Source organism: Mustela nigripes, chromosome 13, assembly GCF_022355385.1.
Source record: "Mustela nigripes isolate SB6536 chromosome 13, MUSNIG.SB6536, whole genome shotgun sequence".
Taxonomy (NCBI): domain Eukaryota; kingdom Metazoa; phylum Chordata; class Mammalia; order Carnivora; family Mustelidae; genus Mustela; species Mustela nigripes.
The window spans coordinates 109295897-109323386 of record NC_081569.1 but is presented as its reverse complement, the minus strand read 5'-3'; the positions used below and the strand labels follow the sequence as shown (position 1 = coordinate 109323386).

Sequence of the window (27490 nt, the reverse complement as noted above, 5' to 3'; positions counted from 1 at the left end):
GTATGCAACTGATGAATTACTAAATTCTACCCTTGAAACCAATAATATAGTGTATGTTAACTACACTGAATTTAAATTAAAAATTTTTTAAATTAAAAAAAATTTTTTAAATGAGACTTGGAATAAGTAAGCCTTAGAATATGCATGTGAGTCTAGGACAATATTTAGGATTTCAGCCATTGGAAAAGACATTCACAAGCAAACCTTCATTTTGAATTCAAAGAAAATATCTAATTATTTACTCCACCGTACCTACTTTCAAATTTGCAAGGAACTGCGAGTTGAGAAACAAATAAGTCTAAATTACTGAAGGCTCTTCTGCCATTGCTTATAGTCTAACTGTATACCATTGATGTATAATTAAAAATCTCTGAAGAACTGAATTATTCTATGAGTACACTGGGAGAACTTCTAATTACCCTCAGGTTTTGATAAATGCCATCAGCATCAATGAGATGAAATTCTTGAATGACTATTTCACGGAGGAGCAGGTCGGAGCCACAGAGCAGAAGTGATTCCTTCTCCACAGGTAACACAATCTTCAGTGCGGTCTCCAAAGATTCCATTCTGGGTGAAAAATAAACCAGACATAACGGAAAAAGACAATATAAAGATATTCTATAAAATATATTAATGCCATGATTTAACTAAGACATACAATGATATGTACAGATCATCACATTAAAACCCAAAACCAGCAAAATTAAAAACAAAAAACCTTTCAAAAACTAAACCCAGCAATCCCAAATCCCAAAGACTAAGTGGTTTGTTATATCCAATATTCTTAATAGCATAATATATAATACATACTAAGTGGAAATTTATTGTAAAATATTCCAAGCTTTACCCCTACCTTTTTTTGAATTCTTTTTTTTTTTTTTTAAGATTTATTTATTTATTTTAGAAAGAAAGAGAGAAAGCAAGTAGGGGGAGGGACAGAGGGAGAGAATCCTTCAAACAGACTCCCCACTGAGTGTGGAGCTCAACAAGGGGCTTGATCCCACGACCCATGAGATCATGACCTGAGCCAAAACCAAGAGTCAGGCACTCAACCAACCGAGCCACCAGACACCCCTCTGTATCTTTTGAAATACAAAATATTGAATGCAATTTAAGTTTGCCTTTGATGACAAAGAAATGTCATTATAAATCATTTTATTAGTGAAAGTACAATAGAATTCAAAGAAATAGGCTCTATTAATAATAAATCGAAATGTGTGACCTTGGACAAATAACATACAGCCTCTGAGCCCCTGTTTCCTCCTATGTAAAATGGGGATGTGTCCTGGGGAAGCGCATCCTATGTATAGGGGATAGTAACAGCACTCTCACTTTAGAAATGGGAAAACCAAGGCCCAGAGAAGTGACATGGCCAAATTCATGCCCAAGGGCAGATGGGGGGGATGAAGTAGTGGAGTACAGGGTGGCGCCAGGTAGGGCATGGCCTTTGGAACTCAACAGAGTTTAAGTTCCACCTAAGTCTCTGGCTGGTGGGGTGGCTCGGTGATGTTGTTTAAATTCCCTAATGGCAATCATAGTATCCTCTCTCACTGTGGTTGTAAGAACTAAATATAATAGCATACTTAGTATAGTATTAGCCTAGCTTAAAATAGCATTAAAAATTCAGTAAATTAAAAAAAAAAAAATTCAGTAAATTCAGTAAACTCATGGTTAACAGATCTCAGAATTATACCTGGTATTAAGAGTCATCTGAAACTCTCTTTCCTTTTCCTTTAATCTGTCTCTCGTGTTCCTTATTAAAGGCTTCTTTATGTCACTGTCAAGCTCTTCTAACTTCAATGAGGTGAATTCAAACTCTTTCCAGCAAGAATCCGTTTCATCTCTTAAGACCTAGGTGAACCACATGAAGTAAGCTATCAACTAGTGGGTTAACAGGCACAGTTATTCTGTTCTTACAAAATGAGGACATTTGCCAACCATTAACACAGAGTTTCACATGAAAATACATTAGAAGTATTTTTATATCTCATTTAATTAATAAAATTAATTAAATTTAAAAATATTTTCCGACCATCTACAAGTGAAGTATCCTTCAGGGAACAATGATCTTAACTGTCTTCTTAGAAGTCCCATTCAGTGAAGTCAAGGGAGTCAACAACAAAGGAAAAAACTCCCTTCCCATAAGCAGGTGCACAGAATACAATTCAGAAAGATACATGCAATGTAAGAACAGATATCCTACTTCCTCTAGATAATAAGTCTTTGTTTCTCCCTAAACTGAAAACAAAACTAGAGAGAACCAAAACTGTTTCTATCACATAAGAAGTGAATGAAATTAAATTATGATTTATAATTAAACACCTAAAAATTCAATACTATTCTAGCTCCTTATCTTGTTATTTTGTGTGTGTGTGTTTTTTTTAAAGGTGCTGCTACAGAATTTACTGAGTGCCGATCATTATAATTTGTTCTTCACCTTCCCCATGGATTATTGCAGCTTTTATAACCAACTCATTATTCAGTTACTGGAGTAAGGTCTCAAGACAGTTTCTTAATTGTGATGAAAACGTGCTAAATTCATCACTTGAACGACAGAGATTTTAACATATTAATTCTGCTTCCTCAGATGGAAAATAGAGAGGAGCCAGATGGTAGAGTGTGACTCAGGAACTGCCATCATAAAGGGAAGATCACTAAAGGGCACTATAGGCTCTCTTGTGGCCCTTTCCTCCACCTGCTGGGTTTTCTGTAAGGGATCGTTCTAATGCACTTCCAAGCATACAACGGTATTGTTCTGCACTGCACAGATTGTTTTCAAAATAAGGGAGATCTTTATTTGTACGGCTTACGATTGGTTCGCTTAACACTAGACAGTTTTCTCTGAAGTGCCAGAGCCAAATGGCTCTCCAGAAGATTATCCATCACTCAGAGCAAAATATCCCTCCATTGCCTGCCCCTTCCTAACTGTCCCAACATCAGATAGATAAGTGACAATTTGATAAAAATGATGATGACTGAAATAAATATTCGGAGCCACTGGTTTCTCATGTATTGTTAATTTGAGAGCAACACAGCTGGACTACTGGTTGAAACTGCCTCGAAACACATTGTTTTGAGCAATTCTTCTGAAGCCCTCATTCCCATCCTAAACATAATCCAAAACTCTCCAAGCCACAGTATCTTGACTACCAAATTAGAGCATGAGCAATAAATTAGGACCCCAAAACCAAGTCTTTCCTGGGCTTGGTAGCTGAATGCAAATCACTCTCTGAAATAGAATAATGTTAGAAATGCAATCCAACAGAGAGAATTCTTTGGAAACATCTAGCACATGTAACCTCAACAAAAACAGTGAATTCTATACAGATGGTGGTATTATTATCTTACTGATCTTTTTGGTAATTACCCGTAGATCTGTCAGTTTATCCTGCAGACAAGCACTACTCCTTTCCTTGTCACTGGAGAAATCAGAAATAATTCTGAATTTGTTATTTTCCAGGTATAACTCAAGATTTTCTCTGTGGATATCATACCTGGGAAAAAATTAAATGCAATAGTACTTAATTTTAATAAGACAAAACATTTTTTATTTATAATTTTTTAACTTATAATTTCTTAATTTATAATTTTTAATTATATATGAAGAAATATCTGGGAATTGGTGCTTAAGTTACCAGACCATGTGCAAAAAAATTATGACTTATGGATTATAGGCATGTATTAAAGTATAACATGTTTGCATTTATGAAATATTTTTGGTGGATTTTCCAGTTATGTAAGGGGTTACCTCTCTTGTAAACAACTGAGGGCTGCATTGTGATCCTTTTCAGACTTCTCCATAGAGCTTTCCTCCTGTTGAGGCTTTAACTTGGATTTCAGGCTAAAATTCTTCATCGATCCCATTGTCCAAGTAAATATGCAAAATAGCAAACATAATATCTTCAGTATACTTAACTGGGATATACATAGACAAATGGAATATACAACTGGAATATACATACACACGCATAAGATATTTCGATATACTTAACTAAATTGGAAAAGATAAACACTTTATAACACAAAGGTATGTCACTAATTCTTTATACCCCAAACCAGGAGATAATACAACTTATTTGAAGCTTCTCAGCTCCAAGAAAGGTCTTCCTCTAGGACAGAGATTTATGACACTGAGTTTTACCTTCTAATTGGTTATGTCAACACAGAAAAGGTGTTCTCCCAACCACAAAATACTGTATCCGCCTGTGACCTCATAGCCACAGCCAAAAGCAGATCTCTGAATTCAAATACACCTCGTCCTTCCCTCAACTTCGGACTGGCAGTCTGGGCTGAGACATATAGTCCATGCCCACTTACCGAAAATTCAAGAATTCAGAAAAATTCAATTCCTGAGAAAAGTAGAGGACATCCTACTGAGAAAAAGACAAATGATAAATGAACTAGTTCAGCTCAGTGAAGCTGAGGCATCTGTACAGATTAAATTCCACCTCTGGTATCCTCAACAAGAATGTCCACAGACCACATGTATTCATAATGGCAGCAAATGGTCTCTTTCTGAAAGACCTGTTTGTAACCTCAGAGGAAGATAAAGTGAGGCTCACTACAGCTGTGGCTCGTTGTATTATAATTCTTGGAAAAGGAGTCTTCCTTGCATTATTTAAACGGGAATTCTTGGCTGATGAAAATAAATCAGATAATTAAAACCAACAATTAACGAGAAGTGGATTACTATAACACTTGGCCTTTTCATTACTAGGTTTGCTCCTAAAATACATTATCCACATTTAACACCTTTTCGGTTGATGGCGGGTCACGTGATTTTGCAGCCGGTCCCTCCCTGTGGACATCCCTTCCTCCATTCTCGGATGTGTTCATGGTCTCCCTAGGGAGGAATCAAAATTGCATATTAAAATCAAGGAAGAAAAATCACGCCTAAATGAGAATAAAGAACATTCCTTCTCATTTGATTTCACAAGGAGCTTCATCTCGTTTTTCCCTGATGTGTAATTATTCTCCAGAAGCACTAACTTGGTTTTCGACGTGCCTCCCGTTGTGGGCTGCAGTGTCCTACGAATCTCGGAAGCACATTTCCGCAGTCGTTCTATCTTTTGTTCATAATCTTTGAGTGCTCTCCTCATTTCTTGTTGACTCTTCTGAGAAGTCAGCTCTTCACACAGCTCCCGCAAGACATCCATGTGGTGATCTAGCTGGTACAGACTGCCTTCCTCAGAAAAGCAGGCCTGATTGAGGAAATAAAGCAGAAAATGGGCTTCAGATGAGCTTCCATGATTAGTCCATAAGGATTAGAAAGTAACAGATGCGTGTGACTTCAATATCACATTCTTTTATAGGCCATCGACTGTGTGCCTGATGTGGTTATGGGCACTGGAGAAACAAAGATGAGGAAGTCAGCCTGAAAGAGATTCACCACAGTCCAGTAATGCAGTGAATGAAACCAGAATACGTCACCCCAAAATAAGCCTCTTTTTTTTGAAGTGATCTCTCTGCCCAACATGAGGCTCAAACTCATGACCTCAAGATCAAGAATCACATGCTCTACAGACTGAGCCAGCCAGATAGCCTCTAAAATACACCTTTTTGATGTGAAAATTATTTTGAGCTAAACGCAATTAAGAAGCAGTAAACACAGAAAAAGCTCCTTGCTTCCTGCCTAACGGCCAGAAATAAAGTCTCTTTTTATTAGAGACAGACTCTCGTCAGCCCAAAGATAGTACCAGAGGAATCTGCGAACAAACCTTGTTAAACTAACCCTTACCTTTGTCTTGTCAATTCTGGTCTCTTTGTCTAAAAGGTATAAAAAACTCCTTCTCTGGCTACTTCTTTGGGTCTTCATTCTCTTGCAAAGGCTCCCGTGTGAACATAATAATTCAATAAAATATGTATGCTTTGTTCCTGTCCGTCTTTGTCAGTTTCATTCTCAGGGACCCTCAAGGAGCCTTTTATATGCCCCTACAGCAGTCACACACACTATGGGTAGCTAGTGTGACAAGTGTTACGATAGAGCCACTGCCTGCTGTAAGGAGTCAGAGAAAACCTACCTCACATGTGGGAACCATCGGAGGGAGATGCAGAAAGAACAAGGACAAGTCCCCGAAGTAAAAGCAGAGAGAGGTCCTTCCTACCAGAAGGAACAGACAAGAGGAAAAAGGCTCCAGCTGTTCTAAAACAACAGCAGTGGAGTGAGCTGGAGGGAGGGCACAGCACAGGAAAAGGGATACTGAAGGCGTGTCCTGCAGCCAGGCTGCCAAGGACCTGTGTGGTCTTCTAAGGAGCTTAGAGATGTTCTGAGAGTACGGGCGAGCCACTGACATAGGATCTGTGGTTCAGCGGGGTCTCTCAGGGGATGGGTCTGGAAGATGACATGACCATCATCAAACGGGGAGAATAATCTAGGTTGGAGGCAATAGCAACACTGGTGGAAAGGAAGGAAAAGAAGAATTGTTCTAATGAGTAACAGAGGGGGCCTGGCCCCAGACTCCATCATGACTGAGCGGGAAGGAAAGGGGACGGGGAGAAGGGGAGTTCGCAGGCGACCCTGTCCTTCCTGACCAACAGACACAAGAGGAAGAAGAGTTTGAAAGGAGATGGTACTGACAGGCTTTGGACATGCCGAATGGCAGGTCTCTGAAGAACACTGGTGACAGCTACTACTCAGAACCTGGAGTGCAGAGGAAAGGACTCAGCTGCAGACAGAAATTTAGGCACTAACATTACAGAGAGGGTTTTATCATTAAAACCAAAGATGGGGAGGGTGCCTGGGTGGCTCAGCGGGTTAAGTCACTGCCTTCAGCTCAGGTCATGATCTCAGAGTCTTGAGATCAAGCCCCACATTGGGCTCTCTGCTCTGCAGGAAGTCTGTTTCTGCCTGCCTCTCTGCCTACTTGTGATCTCTGTCTGTCAAATAAATAAAAATAAAATATTAAAAAAAAAAACACAAAGATGGGGAATACCTGGGTGGGTCAGTCGGTTGAGCGTGTCTACCTTAGGTTCAGGTCGTGGTCCCAGGGTCCTGGGATGGAGCCCCTGGTTGAGCTCCCTGCTTGGCAGGGAATCTGCTTCCTCCTCCCCCTCTGCCCCTCCCCATCACTTGTGTGCACATACTCTCTCTCTCTCAGATAAATAAATAACATCTTTTAAAAAAAAAAAGAAAAAAGAAAAGAAAATGCAGAGGGCATAAAATCCCTGAGAGTAGGCATGAAACCAGCCAAAAAATAGAGACTCTCAAAACTAAAACATTAAGACAACAAAATGAAAACAGAGAAATTTACGGGGCCCTTGGCTGGCTCAGTTAGTAGAGCATGTGACTCTATATCTTGGGGTTGTGAGTTTGAGCCCTTTCACTGGGTGTAGAGATTACCTGAAGAGAGAGAAATCTGTGAAGGACACTAGGAAGAAGCTCCCCACTTCCCACCAAAAATAATAAAATAAGGAAAAGCAAAAGAGACTAATATTGGGAGAGTTACAGCAGTAGAAAGTTTAAAGGAAAGAAGAGGGGTCAGTACTGTCAAATAAACAGACGCAGTCATATAGGATGGGGGCCAGAGAGAGGTCATGAGATATGCCTCCCATTTGCTATCTTTCCCCAAAGCAGCAGTTCTAAGGACACCATATCCCTCAAAATCAACTGTGGCTACATTAGCAACAGGTGACACATTTGTAACCAGAGTCTGAAGGACAGGGGCTACGGAGACATAGCAAGGAAAGTCATGAAATATTAACTCGATGCTGAATTTTTTTCATTCTACAAAGCAAACAGCTTTGTAGTTAGAGAAGGAACTGCGTAAGGGATAGTCCCCAGGGGACAGACGAGAGCGCTGAAGTAATTTTCAGAGCAGGTTTAATCCCAGGCTAAGTAAGGACACACACAACCATGTAGGATAAACTCCAAAATAATGACAGCACTTAAATGGAAACAGGTGGTTTACCTCATGTTCCTTGATGAGACCCTTGGTCCTCCCTCTGCGAATCAGTTTCTTCTCTTTATTTATTTGTTTTTCGAGTCTTGAAATATTGTCACTGAGCTTCTCTTTTTCAATGTCTATTTTCAGTTGTTGAATATACAAAGACATCTCATGATGAAGAGCCTACCAAAAAAAAAAAAAAAAAAGAAAGAAAAGAAAAGAAACCCACAGAGGGTCATAGTCATTATGGGAAAAGAATACATTGGAAAGATTTTCATCAAAAAACCAATAAAGGGGCACCTGGATGGCTCAGTGGGTTTGAGCCTCTGCCTTTGGCTCAGGTCATGATCCCAGGGTCCTGAGATCGAGCCCCACATCGGACTCTCTGCTCAGCAAGGAGCCTGCTTCCTCATTTCTCTCTCTCTGCCTGCCTCTCTGCCTACTTGTGATCTCTGTCTGTCAAATAAATAAATAAAATCTTAAAAAAAAAAATCCCACAATAAAAATATTTGTAGTAACAAAAGATAGAAAGGGAGTTTAAGTGGCATTCTCTGTCATCCTTGTGTCTTCAGGGAGGACGTTTTAGACTATACCAGACCCAGAAAGGAACTTTCTTTTTCTTCCTAACAACTAAAAATGTGTGTTAGCTGAACGACACTGTTAAGAAAACAGAAAGTGAGACTCAGACTGAGAAAACACATAGACAAAACGCATAACTAAGCCTATGGAAAAACAGCACGGAACTGTACTGTGTCTTCGGGATGGGATTCTGAAGTAGCGAAAAAAGGACAGAAGGGAAACATTGTGGAAATATGAATAAAGTATAAACTGAATAATGAATAGATATTAATGCATGAATTGTGACAAAGGCAGCATATTAATGTAAGGTGAGAACAGTAGGAGAAACTGGGCATGGGGTATACCAGAACTCTCTGTACTCTCTTTGTAATAATTCTGTGAATCTAAAATTGTTCTAAAATTTAGAAGTTTATTTTAAAATGTGTCTTAAGAGCACCTTCAACAGTAGACATTCAATTATATTACTTTATTTTCTGACTCCAGGCACATACATTGAATACTAATCACCCTTTTCTGAACACAATCTCTGTGGCAGAGGCTTTAGATAAATCCTTGCAATAATCCTGCCAAGTAGCTGGAGTTATCCACATTTTATCAGTGAAGTTCCTAGAAGTTAAACAACTTACCCAGGGTCATAGCTCTTGAATCTGGGTCTGTCTGCCACCAATTCCCATGCCTATTTCTCTGGGAAAGAGTGTGTGTGTGTGTGTGTGTGTGTGTGGATACATTGTGTCTCAGTAAGGATCCAACTAGGGACCCAGGAAACACTAAGTATTTAATAACTCAGAGTGAATTAGATGCAGGGAACTGGTGAGGCGAGGGACCAAAGAGCAGAGAAGCCAGAGACTGGAAGGTGATCTGGAGATGAACCCAGGGTTCACCTTCCAGGGACTGGAAGGTGATCTGGAGATGAACCCAGCCGCCAGGCTGCTCTTTCCACGGGGCTGAAGGCTTCAGACAAGCCCAGACAGAAGGGTCACCAGAAGCTGGAACTCCGGAACCCACAGCCAGGGGAAGACACAGCCGCCAGAGATGCTGCGCAAAGACAGGGACTTTGATTCTCCCTTCTCCCCCTCCATCACCCTGTAATCTCTAAACCGTGTTGTCACTGGCTGAACACAGAAGCCAGTTGGGCCCTGGGAACCTCGGGATTGACCTCGCCATGATACCAAGCACACAGGGACACTAACAGTGACCAAGCACAGACAGGCCCCGGGGTTGGCTCTCCCAGAGGAAGCCCAGACACATGTGCATGTCCTTACCTCCCACTTGGAGCAGGCAACTCTACTCTCTTCTTCCAAAGACAGCTTCACACCCTCAGTTACATTATTTTTCAGTTCTTCAACAGCCTTCAGATACTTGGCCAGACTTTTAGAATTAAGAATTATTAGTGCTTCCTAGAAAAGAGAATGCAAATGAGAACATGAAAGCCTCATTCTATTGCCAAGTCCTCAAAGCTCATTTTGGTAGGTCTTTAATAGGCACAATTAGGAAAAGACTTTTTTTTTTTTTTTTAAGATTTTATTTATTTATTTGACAGACAGAGATCACAAGTAGGCAGAGAGGCAGGCAGAGAGAGATGGGGAAGCAGGCTTCCCGCTGAACAGAGAGCCCGATGCGGGGCTCGATCCCAGGACCCTGAGATCATGACCTGAGCCAAAAGCAGAGGCTTTAACCCACTAAGCCACCCAGGTGCCCCATAGGACAAGACTTTTTGAAATCAACAAAGATTTAGGGGAGACTTTTTGTTAAGTAAGGTTGACATCCCTTTTACATCTCTTGAATTATTTTGAAAAGAACTGCAAGATACTTATTATTCAAATGTAGTCACACATTTGAGAACCACATAAAGGCTTCCTTAGGATATTCAGGATGACTTCTGTTACCCTCTGATAAATAATTAAGAGGATTATTGTGCAGGGTAATGAGCCACTGGCGCTGTTTCCTCTAAGGTTCTTAAGTACTAGTGAGTGGAGGACCATACTTCCTTGACAATACCATATGAAGAACATGGCGGCTTGTATTAGAGATTTGTGTTGCAATAAGACACAATTTATAGCAGGGTTAACAGGCAAATATTTCGTCTTGTGCATAAGGCATTTTTATGCTGCCATGAGTCAACATTACCTTATTGTCAACTTCAAAGTTTTGCCCAGGGCCAACCACACTGGCAATCCTGCCCCAGAGAGGGAGCGGCTGTAGACAGAGATGCGTCTGCTCCTTATCTCACGCTTACCTGCTCGCAGGGAGTAGTTACCTGGCAATTACCTGGCAGAAACCTAGTTAATTAGCAAATGACAGAACAAAGAATAGTCTAGGGCTTGCAAAAGAGGCAGAAAACCTACAAGAGACAGAAGACAAAAGTAATTCTAGGGAATAAGGCAATTAAGCCGGGTGGGAATTCGCTGATGCCCTCATGGCATCTGTTATGGGCCTCCTGCAGAAAAGATACAGTGCTGAGCTCCAGGACTCCCCTCCACGGCCTCCGTGAGGCCTGCGAGATTTATGACCTAGGGAGACACTAACCCACATGCTGGCAGGAGGCTCCTACTATTCATGTGTCCCTGGAGACCCAGGGTCTCAGGGCAGGACCTGGCAGTGCAGGAGTCTTGCTTCTGTTTGAGAACAGATCTACTTTACTAAATGCCAGAGAAAAAAAGGCGGGGGAGGAGGGGAAATCCCTGCCTCAGATTCCAAAAGGCAAATGGTCAGAAGGTCAGAAAGAGGAAAAGCGGTGTCAGCCCAACACCTCTAACTCCCCCTCTCTGGTAGAGAAGGGGCCTGAAGCCTCCATGTCTCCTCTGCCTTCTGTCTCTCCTGAGCAGACCCTATCAGCATCCTGTCATGCAGCCCAGTGATTATTACGAGAAACACTGAGAAGCACTGACGCTATAAGGTCAGTTTAGTACTCTCAGCAACCTGGGAACAGAAGTGGCAAAAGCCTACAGAGGGAACCAGTCAAAGGGGGTGACTAGCAATGTGTGCACAGCACAGATCAGGCAGGGAGGGTTCTGAGGTCATGGGAAAAGCAGTGTCGAGATGGCTGATAAGAGGGGCCCTGTCTGGTTCACAATGCAGAAAGCCACACAGGGAATGAGGCCCAGAAAAATGAAGGAGGGAATGAGACTCCCAAAAAAGTGTGGGGGTGCCCCCCCACCGGTGCCTAATGCATTTTAAATGTTCAGCAAGTGTATGAAATGTTGAATAAAGGAATGAGCAGAAGGATACCCATCACTCAACCTCTCCAGTGTGTCCAGGGGTAGAGCCTTGACTTACTTTTACTTCCTATCCCCCCCAAGCACCTGCCCTATGTTAATGACTCTCAGGTTTGCACACATCTTCAGCCCCCTCTCAAGCCAGGAAAAAGCAACCTGAAAGTGCCTCCGGCCAGAAAAGCATCACTGGATCTTGAACTACCGTCAGCATTAGGTCCACATGGAACTTTTATCAAAGCATTTTAATAATAAAAGTGCTATTTCACATTCAGAGAATTTTACCTATCCCAAGTGCCTTTACTGGCCTCATTTTCATTTAAAGTCTCACAATGAACTTGGTAGCTGGCATTATTTTACCCATTTCACTAATGTGAAAAGCAAGAGAAATTAAATCCATGCTCACTATCATAGAATCAGCTGTGCTCTCGATGCACTGCCCCTGAGTCCACTCGGCAGGTCTATAATAAAATTTAAATTGAAAAAATCATTCATGTTAATGTCTATTTTTAATAGTTTCCGGGAACAGCGTCTAAAACTGGGAAGCTTTGTCAAGTTACCATAACTTTGTAACTACAGGGATGAAAATACCTCGATTTCAAATGAGACATGTAGCCAATAATAAAGAGCCTACGTTTGATGCCAGAGAAGTCCCACCTTGTATTTTGAAATTAGTCCGCTCTGGCTTTCTCGTTGTCCAAGTAATTGCTCAGCCCTTGTCATGTAGGAGTCGAGCTCCTTCTGTGATTCTTCCATCTTCAGCCTGACATCCAGGTTGAACTCGGCATCAGCTGAGTTTTTTAATGCGGCAACTAATTTTACCATACTGATCTGCAGAGACAAAAAAAAATTCTCAACGCCTGACCCAGCTGTTCAGTAAGTCATAAATTAATAAATACATTCTTTGAGTAGTAACTCTTAAATTCCCACTAGATATAAAAATAGCCTATTTATTATATTGGTATTTTCTAATATGCTCTGAATTATTTAAAATACATATATAAAATGCAAAAGTAATATTCTATAAAACACTGCCCATGTCTAGGGCAACCCCTCCCTCTCTTCCCCATCCTCCCAATGACCACTCACTTTTAAAGACAAATTCATTAACTAGGAAATACTAAAGAGAGACCTGAACTTTCTCTTTGGCTTCTTGAATCTTCGTCTGAAGCCCAACTGTGAGAACATGTTGAAGGGACTCCTGGCTTGAAATATTTTGTACATCCATTTGTAAGATATCTTCAGTTCTAGACATAAGCTCCTCATACATAGAGCCTTTGGCAATAAGGTGCTATTAAAACAAAGTGAGACCACAACAGAAATTCTGATTAAACTTTAAACATTGGCCTTAATCTCATCACAAAATCATAAAAATGAGGTAAATCCCAAATGAGATAAATCTGTACTCTAGAAATGTTATTTTAAAAATTCATTTTGAAACTTTGTATCAGAACAGACTCTGAGAAACATAGGCTTTTACAGATTATTCTTTATACAGTAAGCATGGCAATAAACTAAAGCCTAGAAGTAATGCAACGCCAATTGACAGAAAATAAGTTGAGTGAATAGTAATAAACTTTAAAATGAAGTTGTTCTAAGTCAAATCAGTTGGAAGGAAATAAAGTAACCGTTACTGGAGAAAATGACTACTGGAAAATAAACCTTTTTAAAACTATGCTTTCTACCACATACTAAAAATAAATTTCAGATGGATCAGAAAGTTACATATAAAATAGGAAACTATGAAACAGAAGAAATTATCCATGAAAACTAACATACTCTCTCTGGGTATGAAGCAATTTTGGGGGGGTAAGAGTAGAAACATAAACACAAAGATTTTCTATGTAAAATAAAATAAACAACCTAAAAGTCCATGAATTGGTAAAAATATATGCCATACAAATGAAAATGTGTCATGACTCAAAGAGCTTATAAATTCTGTAAGAGAAGTACCAAGATCCCCCCATTCAGAAAACACATAAACAGATAATTTACAGAAACAAATGGTTGAATAATACATAACAGATAGTTCAACCTTACATGTAATAAAATAAGTACAAATTCAAAAAATAACAAGGTACTGCTTTTCAATTATCAAATCAGCAAAAAAATTAATCACAACTCAAGGATGGTCTGAGTATGATAATATAGAAATCACACTTTGATATCAACTAGATAAATGCTGACTTTATTTATCTTAGAGCAGTGCAATATTGTGCAATATTTAAATGTCCTACACCAAATGTACTACATTCATTTATCATTTTAATGTTTTTCTCTTTTTCATTATTAAAGTAACAAAAGCTCAATTAAAAAACTCAGAAATGGAAAGGTACAGAATGTAAATCAAAAGCTTCTCTTCTTCCCCATTCTTCCCTTTGTGGCCATTTAAGTCAATCATTCACACATTCATTTTAAAAATACTTGGTTTGCATCTACTAGGCAACAGGAATTGTGCTAAGAGTGGGACATAATACAGGATCAACAAAGAATTTAGTTCTCTGTTTATCTTTACACACATTTTTCTATGCATGTAAAAGCATGAAGTATAAAATGCAATTGTTTTATCCTCAACGTCACTCATTATCAGGGAAATACAAATCAAAACTATGATGAAATACCATCTCACAACTGTCAGAATGGCTAAAATTAACACGAGACAACAGGTGATGGCAAGGATAAAAGGGAACCCTCTTATACTGTTGGTGGGAATGCAAACTGGCACAGCCATTCTGGAAAAGAGCATGGAACTTCCTCAAAAAGCCAAAAGTAGAACTACCCTACGATCCAGCAATTGCACTATTAGGTATTTACACAAAGGACACAAAAATATACATTCGAAGGGGTACATGCACCCCAATGTTTACAGCAGCATTATCAACAATAGCTAAACTATGGAAAGAATCCAAATGTCCACCCACCGATGAATGGATAAATATTGTATTTATACAATGGAATTACTCATCCATCAAAAAGAATGAAACCTTGCCATTTGCAACAAAGTGAATGAAGCTACAGTGTATTAGGCTGTGCAGAATAAGTCAATCAGAGAAAGACAAATACCACATGATTTCATTCATATGTGGAATTTAAGAAACAAAACAGATGAACATTTGGGAGGGTGCAAAAAGACAGAGGGGGGAAACGAATTATAAGAGACTCTTTTTTTTTTTTTTTAAGATTTTATTTATTTATTTGATAGATCACAAGTAGCCAGAGAGGCAGGCAGAGAGAGAAGGAAGCAGGCTCTCTGCTGAGCAGAGAGCCCTAAGCGGGACTTTCCAGGATCCTGAGACCATGACCTGAGCCGAAGGCAGAGGCTTAACCCACTGAGCCACCCAGGCACCCCAAGAGATTTTTAACTACAAAGAACAAACAGGGTTGATGGAGGGAGTTGGGTCGGGGACGGGCTAGATGGGAGATGGGTATTAAGGAGGGCACTTGTGATGATGAGCACTGGGGTTCCATGTAAATGATGAACTGCTGAACTTGATTTCTGAAATTAATATTGAACTATATGTCAAGTAACTAAAATTTAAATTAAAAAAAAAACAACCGTTTTAAAAACCATTTTTAAAAATCACATCATCTATACTGCTCAGCAATTTGCATTTCTTTTTTTTCCCTTAAGATTTATTTATTTATTTGACAGAGAAACAGCATGAGAGGGAACACAAGCTGCGGGAGTGGGAGAAGGAGAAGCAGACTCCCGGATGAGCAGGGAGCCCGATGTGGGGCTCAATCCCAGGACCGCGGGATCATAACCTGAGCCTAAGGCAGAAGCTTAACAACTGAACCACCCAGGAGCCCCAGCAATTTTTTTTTTTTAATTTTATTTATTTGACAGAGAGAGACAAAGCAAGCAAGGGAACACAAGCAGGGGGAATGGGAGAGAGAGAAGCAGGCTCCCCACCGAGCATGGAGCCCCATGTGGGGCCTAATCCCAGGGCCCTGGGATCATGACACAAGCTGAAGGCAGACGCTTAACAACTGAGCCACCCAGATGCCCCGCAATTTGCATTTCTTTATGCACCATATATCTTGCTCTAGTAAAGAGCTACTTAATTCCTTGTTAACATAAATATATTCCTGTATGTTTGTATTTTCATTGTTTACAGAAGGCTTTAAAATATTGAATTTCTCATTCCTTGCTCATTTCTTTCACTAAAATAAATTCTAGTTATAGCAAATCAATAAATATAAAAATAAAATAAAAATAAATAAAAGCACTGACAGATGGCACAGGTTAACTTTTTTAAATATTTACAAAGCAACAAAAAATACCATTCTGGGGCACCTGTGTGGCTCAGTGGGTTAAGCCTCTGCCTTCAGCTCAGGTCATGACCTCAGGGTTCTGGGATGGAGCCCCGCATGGGACTCTCTGCTCAGTGGGGAGCCTGCTTCCCCCACTCTCTCTCTGCCTGCCTCTCTGCCTACTTGTGATCTCTGTCAAATAAATTAATAAAATCCTTTTTTAGAAAACCATTACTATAAACCATGAAAACACAAAATGCTATATAAACACCTTTCAGAAAGGCAGGTTTAAAAAAATAATTATATAAATATTCCTTTTCTTTTTCTTTTTTTTTTTTTTTTTAAAGATTTTATTTATTTATTTGTCAGAGAGAGAGTGAGTGAGAGCGAGCACAGGTAGACAGAGTGGAAGGAAGAGTCAGAGGGAGAAGCAGGCTCCCTGTGGAGCAAGGAGCCCGATGTGGGACTCGATCCCAGGACGCTGGGATCATGACCTGAGCTGAAGGCAGCTGCTTAACCAACTGAGCCACCCAGGCGTCCTATAAATATTCCTTTATCCCAGGAACTTTCCATCTTGTTGTAATTTATGACATGCTCCATAAGTTTTATAGCTGAGCGGGAACTCAGTAAAAACCTCAATTGTAACTTCTTTCCCAGGAGAACTGAATGGTATTAAAACACACTCTTGCCTCATTGCTTTTCAATGAGTTGAACTGCCAGAGAATAAAGACAGAGCGGTTTTAACAACATCCGTCACCCTCCCTGCATCAAGGAAGGAAGGGAAAGTGGCTTAATCAGTGGGTGAGCTTTCAAAGCACGGATCCTATAATCTCTTATAGTCACAGGGCACTGACCTATCTGACACATCATGTCCCCACTGCCCCTGGAAACAAGAGAATATTTTAATCTCCATTCTGTAGCTGGGAAAATTAGTTCAAGAATTGAGAGTCATAAGGTAGTATTGGTGGTCTCCTAACCTATTCTCTGTCTTCAAGCAAAATCACAGCAAATGATCCAGGGATGACAATCCATGCAGTTATTAAAACTCTGAACAAAGAAAACTCAAACAGTCCTATTACTACTTATTTTTTTTAAAGATTTTATTTATTTAGAAATAGAGAGAATGAGCAGGGTGAGGGGGCCACGGAGAGAAGGAGAAAGAATCTCAAGCAGACTCTCCACTGAGCACAGAGCCCAAGAAAAAGCTCCATCCCACGACCCTAAGATCATGACCTGAGCCAAAATCAAGAGTCAGACACTCAACTGAGTCACCCAGGCACCCCCTATTACTACTTACTTTAAAACTGTATTTATCGGGGTGCCTGGGTGGCTCAGTGGGTTAAGCCTCTGCCTTCGGCTCAGGTCATGATCCCAGGGTCCTGGGATCGAGCCCCGCATCGGGCTCTCTGCTCTGCAGAGAGCCTGCTTCCTCCTCTTTCTCTGCCTGCCTCTCTACCTACTTGTGATCTCTGTCAGATAAATAAAGAAAAAATCTTTAAAAAACAAAACAAAACTGTATTTATCTTTTTTTTTAAAGATCTTATTTATTCACCTGAGACAGAGATACAGAGAAAGAGAGCATGAGCAGGGGGAGGGAGAGGGAGAAGCAAACTTCCACTGAGCCAGGAGCCTGATGCGGGGCTCCATCACAGAACCCTGGGATCATGACCTGAGCTGAAGGCAGACACTTAACCATCTGAGCCACCCCAGCGCCTCAAAACCTTGTATTTATCTTAATACTTAAGTCCACAACCATGAAATCTATCCTTTTAATACTTTTACACTCATACCTGCAAACGCTCTTCCACTGAGGCATCGACACCCTCTTGATGTCTCAGAAGCTCCAAAAGAGATTCGGTTTCTGCCTCCCAGATTTCCACTTGTCCAATGAGTTTTTCAACCTCTTCAGCCACTTGAAATTGCCCTGTGAATTCATTTTCTTTTTCACGTTCTTCCCCAGCCTACAACAGTCACAATTATTGCTAAGAACAACATTTATATTAGAAAAGAATTTTCAGTTAAAAAAAGAAAGTTGTGTATTTTTTTCCTGAAGACAACTAATTCAACCTATTTATTTTAGTAACTTAAAACCTAGTTTTGGGACAATAATAATAGCACTTTATGATCGTATTAATCACTTTAGAAAGCAAAAATTTTGTTCACATATATTTCCTTTTTTTTTTTTTTTTAAGATTTTATTGATTTGAGAGAGAGAGAAAGCACGAGCATGGGGAGGGCCAGAGGGAGAAGCAGATGCCCCACTCAGCAGGGAGTCCACACGGGGCTTGATCCCAAGACCCTGGGATCATGAACTGAGCTGAAGGCAGATGCTTCACCAACTGAGCCAACCAGGTGCTCCATGTACACATATATTTTCTTAATGAGAATATCATTCCTATCATTTATTTACTATCAGCTCCACTTTACAGATAAAAAGATTAAGGGTTAGGAAATTAGGGTAATGACTCTACAGAAATGTCTAAAACTCATATACAATTTAACTAAACACAACTCTGCGCAACAGTAGCTGTGAAACATCATCACCAGGAAGGGACTCGGAATCCAGCTTCAACACAAGGCTTCAAAATGAAGCCTTGTCCCATTAATCATCTCTCAGTAGCCTGTAGGCTGTTATGCTGCTGCTTTATACCTTACATGATAGATCCATTCGTAAAGTTGTTGTTAATCGACTGTATCTTAAATGTTTTAGAAGAAAATAGTATTCCACATTCTTATATTCTAAAAGCATACTGCACAACTTCAGATCTTTCAAGACTATATCTCTCATCAGGTCTCCTTATGGTGGGAAACACTGGCACTCCATCAGGGCCACTGGCCAAAGCCAGTGAAAACTTAGTTCAGGTGAAGTTGGATCCATTATTATTTGGAAGGGGGCACATTTCATAAATCCCAGGTATTATATCTTACATGTATATAATTCTTTCTTTGTTCCTTTTCCGTAGTCTTGTCTATAATCTAAATCATTGTCCAAATTTTCCAACAAAACAAGAAATAAAGATTATATTGTCCCCCGTTGTACAGAAAGGAAGCAAGACACAGGCCAGGGGCTAGACCAAAGCTGGGCAGTCCCTGAGCACAAGTCAGAAATCATCTGAAGAAAATATCAACTCTGTTTCCACAGTCTAGATGTCATGGCTGCTTCTGCATGCCTGTGAAAGTCCTCAGCGAGTAAGAGACACAGACTTGGACACTGAAAGCTCCTTCATGAAGGGATCCACTTACACATTCTAGTGGAAAATGACCATACTTTAAATGTTATCCAATAATCACATTTACCACTGTTTCAACAATATGCTTTTATCAAAAGAAAAATAGCGAAGTTGGGGCACCTGAGTGGCTCTGTCGGTTAAGCATCCAACTCTTGATTTCAGTGCAGGTCTTGATCTCAGGGTCATGAGGTCAAGCCCTGCTCTGGGCTCCATGCATGGAGTCTACTTAAAAAAACTTTTTTTTAAATTGCCAAGTTATTTCTATATACAAATGAAATATATAAAATATGACTATTTTACCTTTATATTCTGATTATGATTTTCAGGAAGTTCTATTGACATATCTCTTGAAAAATCAACAGTTGGTTTTCCTTCTTTAGGTAGCTGAGCATTTTCGCAATTTTCAAAATCGGGCTGATCCTGTTTTTTTATAAGTGGAAGGTTCATCTCCTATAAAAAATGTCACAAAATTTAAAGCCCATATTTTTCACGTGAAGTTATATTATTACCAACCATAAATGGACATAATATATTCAATGTATTTCTGGGATTTATCACTTAATAACAGTGTTATAAAGAATGAGTATTTCCCCAAAAAACCTGTCTTGAATTACTAAGAAACAATAATTTAATAATTTAAATTCAAAAATTATTAATTAAAGGTCTACTTTTATAAGGCACTATGCTAACTATAAAGCTATATAAAGCTTGGCGTATGTTCTCAAGAAACTTGAAATCGGTAGGCAAAAATGCTTATGTTATTCTATTAATAGTAAATGAATTTCAACTAGAAAGCAGTATATTACTTTTCCACACAAAAACCTGCACATAAACGTTCACAGCAACATTATTAGTAATAGTCAAAAAGGTGGAAAGAAGCCAGTGCGCATGAACTGATCAATGCATAAGTAAAATGTTGGGTACCCATACAATAGATTATTATTTGCCATAAAAAGAAATGGAAGTACTGATACATGCTACAACACAGATGAACCTTGAAAACATTATGCTATGTGAAAAAAGGCAAGAAACACAAGACCAGATATTACATGATCCCATCTGAGGGAAATATCCAGAAAAGGCAAATCTACTGAGACATAAAGTGGATTAGTGGCTGCTGAGGAGACTGGGAGAAGGTGGGAAGTGACGACTAAAGGGTACAGAGCTTCCTTAGGAGGTGACAAAAATGTTCAAAAATGTGCGATGGTGATGGCCACACAACTCTGAATATACTCAACACGTTTAGTTACACCCTTCAAATGAGTGACCTGTATGGCATGGGAGTTAGAGCTCAATGAAACTGTTACGAAAAAAACAAAAACAAAACCAAAAAAACTTACAAGCTGAGTTTTGGTAATAAATTTTCTCCATCTTTTATTCAGCCTTCTCAGTTCTTTAGAAATAGATGATCCAACTACATCATTACTGACTTGAATCAGGAAATTTCCCACTTCGTTTAAAGTAGTATGTTCTAGATTCCATTGGGATAGTGTCTCAAAGGGCACCTACACAACACAGAAGCAACACATTTTAATGACATTAATACTTGTCTTTCCATTATCCAGAAGAGATCTTTACTAAGGTTGATTCTAAGCAAAAGCGAATGTGAGGTTCTTAGGGATTCTGAGCCTTCCCTTCCCTGTTGGACTAGCTCTTCATTCCTGATCACTAATTGGGAGACACCAGCTGTCTGTCATCACTTCTGGTCCTAAACTTTTAGGAAGCAACTGATGTTCTTTCTTTCTTTTCTTTTTTTTTTTTTTTTTAAGATTGTATGTATGTATGTATGTATTTATTTATTTGCGCGTGCACGGGAGAGGGAGAGAGAGAGAGAGAGAGAGAAACAGCACGCATGCGCGCGGACAGGGAGAGGGAGAAGCAGACTCCCTGCTGATCAGGGAGCCCCATGTGGGACTCCATCCTGGGATCCCTGGATCATGACCTGAGCCAAAGGCAGACACTTAACCAACTGAAATACCCAGGCACCCCTGATGTTCTATCTTTCTTAAGTGGTTAATGAACTTGGAGCAAAGGTTCTCAAGCATTTATCAGTTCATGGTCCCCTAAATGTCTCAGTAATTTTTTGATAGAGTCCCTAGGCCAGATTTATCTTACAGGTCTTATTTTCAAGTAGGTGGGTCCAAACCACTTAGTAGTTATGTGCTGCATGGTGTCCAACAGACTGATGGTGTGTTTCCTTCAAACATTAAATTATCGTGAAAGTCCTCTTTGGCAGCTCAGGACACCTCAGCACAGAGTTTGGAAACTGCAAGGCTTCATGTGTTGCTTTTCTCAGTTATGTGAATTTTCATAAAAGATCTTTAATGGATGGAGGTAGAGAGTATAATGCTAAGCAAAGTCAGTCAGTCAGAGAAAGACAAATACCATATGATTATACTCATGTGTGGAATTTAAGAAACTACGCTAAGGGAGAAAGAGAGAGAGAGAGAGAGAGGTGGGAGGAACCAAGAAACAGACTCTTAACTATAGAGAACAAAGTGATGGCCACTAGAGGGAAGGTAATTGGGGGGATGGGAGAAATAGGTGAGGAAGATTAAGGAGTAAATTTGTCCTTATGAGCACTGGGTGCCGCGCCCAAGTGTTGAATCACTACATTGTACAAATGAAATTAATATTACACAGTATGTTAACCGACTAAAATTAAATTAAAACTTTTTAAAAAATCTTTAAACACATGAGTGTTGAAAGTCAAAGATTCAGATTTGTAGTATCACTACAGGAGACAGGGAGAATGACTCACTAACCGCTCAAATATTTTTCCTGCATTCCTACACGTATCCCAAATTTTACTTTCATATAAACAGTCCATTTCAGCTGGGTAACTTTAGTTTCTATTTGGAAAATGTTTAACCTGTCTATATCTATTTGCAACAGGGAAAAACAAATGAAAGAAACACTACCTCAGAGAATAATCATAAAACAGATTATTACATGACTAGCAAATGAAAAGAATAATGAATGACACTGAAATTTCTTCCATGCCTCTCCACATAAGTCTAAGGTATTTTCATTTTCTTCCTCTAGAAACTCAGAGATTTTAGAGCTGAAATGTATTCAACCAAATGGAAAAATAAAACTTCATAAAATATCAACTTTAGTTAAATGTATCTATAAGCTATCAAATACTCCAAGTCTTCTAATTTCTTTCCAAAGAACTTAGCAATATATCTTTCAAAAACTACACTGTATGTGTGTGTGCGTGTGCGTGTGCGTGTATGTGTGTTTAACACCTATAATGAGGAGAAAACTTCCTTTTGACAATTATATTAGAAAGAAACTAAACTCTTTCCAATACCTTAAAGAATTTTTCCAAGAGTCATGTTTACTTTCCCTGGCCTCTCATTTTTGGATTGAAAATGAGGATCTCCAAACAAAATGGAAGAAAAAAAAAAAGAAAGTAAAAAAGTAAGTAAAAAGAAAGTAAAAAAAAGAAAGTACCATTAGACCGAAAATACCTCTTTAATCTGTTCCTTCTTTGTCTCCTCAAAACAAGCCTTGAGTAAGCGAAGTTTTTCCATATAAGTAGCCCAACATGTCAGAACTTTTTGTAGAGTGGATTTCACATTATATATATATTTTTTATACATACAAACATTATATTCCACCATGGTATATTCTTCACTAATATCCTGATATTCTCCAGCTATAATGTTAACAAAACAAGAAAGTAATCTCAGAAAACAGTTTATTATTAATAAAAATCATACTCTTAAGAAAAATACTTGTATATTAATTGACAGTGTTGAAATAAATATATACTCGATAATATTAAAAGTGAATGCAAGGGTTTTCAAAAAAAAAAAAAAAAAAAAACAATACGTAAAACCAATTCCTAAAACATGAAGGTATAAAGTAAACAAAACAGATAAAATGCTATTTTTAAGTGATGATCATTCCATCAAAAAGTAACTATACAGCTTTACCTAAATTCTTATGGATTTCTTCACATTTCTGAAAGGAAGTTTCAAGTTGAGCTAGGAATTCTTTTTCTTCGATAAATTTCTGGGAGGGAAAGGAAAAAAAATACATTGACAGTTTTTTTACTATTTAAAATGTGCCATGATATCCAGATAGAGACATAAATATTGATGAAACACGTAGGCACCAAAATTTCTTTAAGGCCTAAATACTGTATATTTGGGTAGAAGAGAAGAGCAGGTCATGAAGAAAGACAGTTAAGACCTAAGAAATAGAAGTAGGAGCATGAACACTAGGCAGGTATAAGACCTGACAAACTTTATCTTACTGTAGTGATACAGTTCTAGAGTGGTTTTCCTCCTGCAGGAAAAGACAAGTGAAGTACAGAATTTTCAAAAATCTCCTGTTTCATGTGTTTATTAATATTACATAATTTATATCAGTTTCTCTTATTTTGCACATTTAATAACCAATAATTTTGATTAGACATATTATATTATGCTATAAATAGTTACCACCTGTCACATAAAAACATTTGAGACACTGATATTAGTCAAATTATGTGTCCTATGCAAGCAAACTCTGCTATGGAAAAATGCAGAGTTAACTAAAAACTCCTTATTTATTGTGCACTTATTAGGCTCCAATGGTATGATTACTTAAATGGAAAAATGAGAAATCAAAGAAAGCAGAAGAAAGAAAGATATTCAAAACCTAGTCTAATTTAGAATGATGCCTCCTATTCGGGAATGTATAGTGTTTAAATCATCCACTGTAAATACATCTCTCTTCAACATCTTTTTCAATTTTTGCACTGCAAAATACAACCTTGGATTTTTCCAAGATTTGGGGGTCTCATTCCACAAAGAAGGGAACAGAAAGAATGGTAAGTCCTAATTGTAGAAATTTCTAGGATGCTTTTAATTTACAAATGAACATATATATATTTAAGTCATTGCAACACTTTCTCCCTATAAATTGCAAGAGCCAAACCCCCTCTCCAAGAAAAGCCTCAAGACAAAATACACTGTCTTTCCCACTCTTAGAATTTGAAAGGCTAAGACAAAATGTTCTAAGAAAAAAACTAATTTTTGAATGAAACCATGAATCTGAGTGGGAAAAAAATATTAAACAAGTGAAAGTTGGAACTGTTAACGGAAATAATGTTGAAACATCTTCCAACTATTATGTTAAGTAGCCTGGCTAACTGACTCTCCCCTGGTAAGGTAAATAATGCTGTTTTCTCTTTCTTCTTCCTCCCACTGTCTGTTTATGTGACTATCTATACTTCTGCTCTCCAGGCAATTTTAAGTTAATGAAAGCTACCAAGAAAACTCATCTCAAAACCTGAAAAGGTGAAGGGAAACTGTGCCAAGGAAAAATGCAAACCCAGCTCCCAGACATGGAGAATACTGTCTACAACACAAAATAAAAAGCTTACATGCCAGTCTTCCAGCAACAATTCCACAGATTCTTTGTTCCCATATTTGATGTTCCAAACATCCAACTTTAATTTCACTTCATCTAGCAAACCAAGAACTGAGCACTTATAGTAATGAAATTCTAGACGTGGAATGAATTTTTTCCCCGAAATGTTGTTGATTCTGGAAAATATTGCAGGTTTTAGAGTTTAACTTAGTATTATTCCCCAAATGCAAGATAATCTGTTTGGCATTTCTAAAAATATTGGGTCTTTGGCTTTTTATTTTAAACACATGGAACTCAGATGTATCCTCAAATCTTTTTTTTTTTAAAGTAAGCTCTACTATGCCCAATATGGAGCTTGAACTCGGGACCCTGAGATCAGAAGTCACATGCTCTACCAACCAGGGCAGTCAGGTGCCCCAACTCTTTTCTCTTAAAACAAAACAAAACAAAACAAACAAACAGAAAAACCCAAAGTAAAACAAACATTGTGGCTAAATAGAAAACAAGTCCTCCTGAGATTAAAAGAAAAATCTAACAGAACATTTTCTGAACAAATGATTCCCCTATTTAAAAAATCCTACAATAAATGTTAATCTCCAAAATATTCTACCCAGTTTGTAAACTTTTCTATAACTGAACGCAATGATAATTTCAACACTTACGTATTCAAACAGCTTTCATATTAAGGCTAACGCCCTCTCGTTATCATTCTAGTGAATTACTTATGAATGATGAGAAAAGAGGAGCAGAGGTGGACAACCATAAGTTGGATAATCTGTTTATCCTACTTTGGAGTTTACAGAGGGCTTTCAAATACAACCTCCCATTTCACCCAGTATCCCTGTGAGACATGAACCGGGCGATGATTGTCTTTCTGTTTTTACAAATGAGGCTATACCCTCAGAAAGACAGTAATGTCATCAAAACTCAGATACAGAGCTCAGTTCCTGACTCCACATCCAGAACTTTGCCCATCGCCATCATCTGCTGAGAGAGGAAGCATGGTTAGCATGATACAATGTTACTTTCACCCAGAACCTGAAGGTACATTCATCAAGATTTCAAGAATACTTGTCAGAAAGTATCGAAAAATGTGTTATTTTCTGGTCCCTGCCGCCTCCTATTAGCGCTCAAACAGGAATGGTCTCAGCAGTGGTGAAGGGAAAGTGTTACAAACCGTCTTTTCATTTCCTCCAGTTTCTTAGATGGTACCGGTGGCAAATGTTGTTCATCTCCATTTTCGAATGTCAGAAGAGTATTGGAATGACAATCACATTTGTCCATCAGACTCTGGAAAGAAATTCAGCATGACATGAACCAGACTTCTTGCCACATGTTGTAACTGGGGGTTTGTTCATCTCATTTGCTCTGGGCATGTCTCCCCCCCCCCCCCAAATCATAAAGCCGTTACTTTTTTTTTAACTAAAACTTTGCAAATGAGTATGTTCATCCCAAGTGCTTTAAACTGGAACATTTTACAGATGGGCAGACTATAGATTCTTTGGTAAAAGCATTATCAAAATCTTTAGTTTTTGGATTTCTTTTCCATTCCTTTGTGGGTTCACATGCTATAAACATCACATATCAAACTCCTTCGGGCCATTTTGCTGAGAACTCAATCTCCCACATTTTAGACCAGTCTCTTCCCTCCTTTTTGGCCAGGCTTTTCAATTGCTTTAGAACTGACTAGACTGTACCTTATTGTTTCCAGCTTGAATTAGCAGAATGCCCATGAAGAAAGTGAAGGTATCTATGGCTCCCCAAAACCCCAAGAGAATCGTTCTGAACCATCCTCAAATACCCACTTATTTCCTTCCCTTCTCCCTAGGACACAGTCTTCCTCAAGAACAGTCTCTAACAAAACACAGATTTTTCCACGTTTCTTTTTTATATTCCAACCTTGATTAAAGTAATTTTCTCTTGTATTAGAGCCTTGGCTGCACAGTAATCCTGGGAAGCCGGCAAATCTTCATCTATAAGCTCCTCTACCTTCTGGAGCCAGGCTTCAATTTGACATAGCGGTGAGGGCAAGGCACGATTCAGCTCTGTTTCCCACATATTAATCTGAAAAAACAAAAATCTGTGCTTCAGCCAACGTTCTTCTAAAGTTTACTTCTTTGGGGATACCTGGGTGGCTCCAGTCAGTTGAGCAACTGACTCTTGGTTTTGACTCTGGTCTGAGGGTGGTGAGATCGAGCCCTACCACAGGCTCCACACTCAGTGGGGGAGTCTGCTTGGGATTCTCTCCCTCATCCTCTACATCTCCCCCTCCCTCACTCACACATCCTCTCTCTCTCAAATAAATAAATAAAGCTCTTGCTTCCTCAGCCTTCCCACCACTCCGTGCACACAGAGGAGTCACACAAACGCCAACTACTTATTTCTCCAAACACTGACGGCACTCCCAAGGTGTTGAGTCTTGCTGTCCCTTCCACCTGGATCTTTTCCCCACTAAGGACCCTCAGAACTCACTCCCGAATTGATTGACTGGTTTGCTCATTCATTCATTCACTCACTCATTCATTCTGCAAACATTTATTAATAATCTATGTTGCTAATAACTGATAGAGCTATAAAAATCTTCCAGAAAGGAGAAGGGGCATGTGGTGGTTGCACACCATAGAGTACATACAGCAATTAGACACAAATTACATGTACATTGGAACAGTGGAGCATTTTAAATATACGTGCTCAAAAATTTAAGAAGCAGAAATAACATATAACATCGATTTACGTAATTTACAAATATATGAGCATACAAATATAATATGTATTTTGAGAGAACATACAGAACAAAAAGATACACCTTAAGCACATCACAAGAGTGGCCTAGGGAGAAAGGGAAATGGAAGGAGGGCCTGGGTCTAGACGGAAACACAAATTAAACAAGTAAATAAAAGTAAGAGTAGGGCCTTGCCCAAATCCATGTGCCAAGAAGGGGAGAGTAAGTAACACAACACTCAAT

At 39.0% G+C, this 27490-nt stretch overlaps 1 protein-coding gene across 12 annotated transcripts in view; it reads right to left on the bottom strand.

Annotated features, from left to right (window-relative positions):
- Positions 1 to 27490, bottom strand: part of SYNE2 (spectrin repeat containing nuclear envelope protein 2) — a 331267-nt gene that overhangs the window by 194295 nt on the left and 109482 nt on the right. For all 12 annotated transcript variants that reach the window (XM_059373366.1, XM_059373365.1, XM_059373360.1 and 9 more), the window contains exons 12-29: positions 26425 to 26589; positions 25703 to 25815; positions 24539 to 24701; positions 23103 to 23181; positions 22635 to 22822; positions 20499 to 20663; positions 19459 to 19608; positions 17719 to 17889; positions 12807 to 12965; positions 12332 to 12505; positions 9725 to 9859; positions 7908 to 8066; positions 4990 to 5201; positions 4753 to 4843; positions 3749 to 3849; positions 3368 to 3494; positions 1694 to 1851; positions 420 to 567 (exon numbers count right to left, since the gene is read on the bottom strand). In XM_059373366.1, the coding sequence (XP_059229349.1) occupies positions 420 to 567; positions 1694 to 1851; positions 3368 to 3494; positions 3749 to 3849; positions 4753 to 4843; positions 4990 to 5201; positions 7908 to 8066; positions 9725 to 9859; positions 12332 to 12505; positions 12807 to 12965; positions 17719 to 17889; positions 19459 to 19608; positions 20499 to 20663; positions 22635 to 22822; positions 23103 to 23181; positions 24539 to 24701; positions 25703 to 25815; positions 26425 to 26589 (2658 nt within the window). The remainder of the gene's footprint in view (positions 1 to 419; positions 568 to 1693; positions 1852 to 3367; positions 3495 to 3748; positions 3850 to 4752; positions 4844 to 4989; positions 5202 to 7907; positions 8067 to 9724; positions 9860 to 12331; positions 12506 to 12806; positions 12966 to 17718; positions 17890 to 19458; positions 19609 to 20498; positions 20664 to 22634; positions 22823 to 23102; positions 23182 to 24538; positions 24702 to 25702; positions 25816 to 26424; positions 26590 to 27490) is intronic.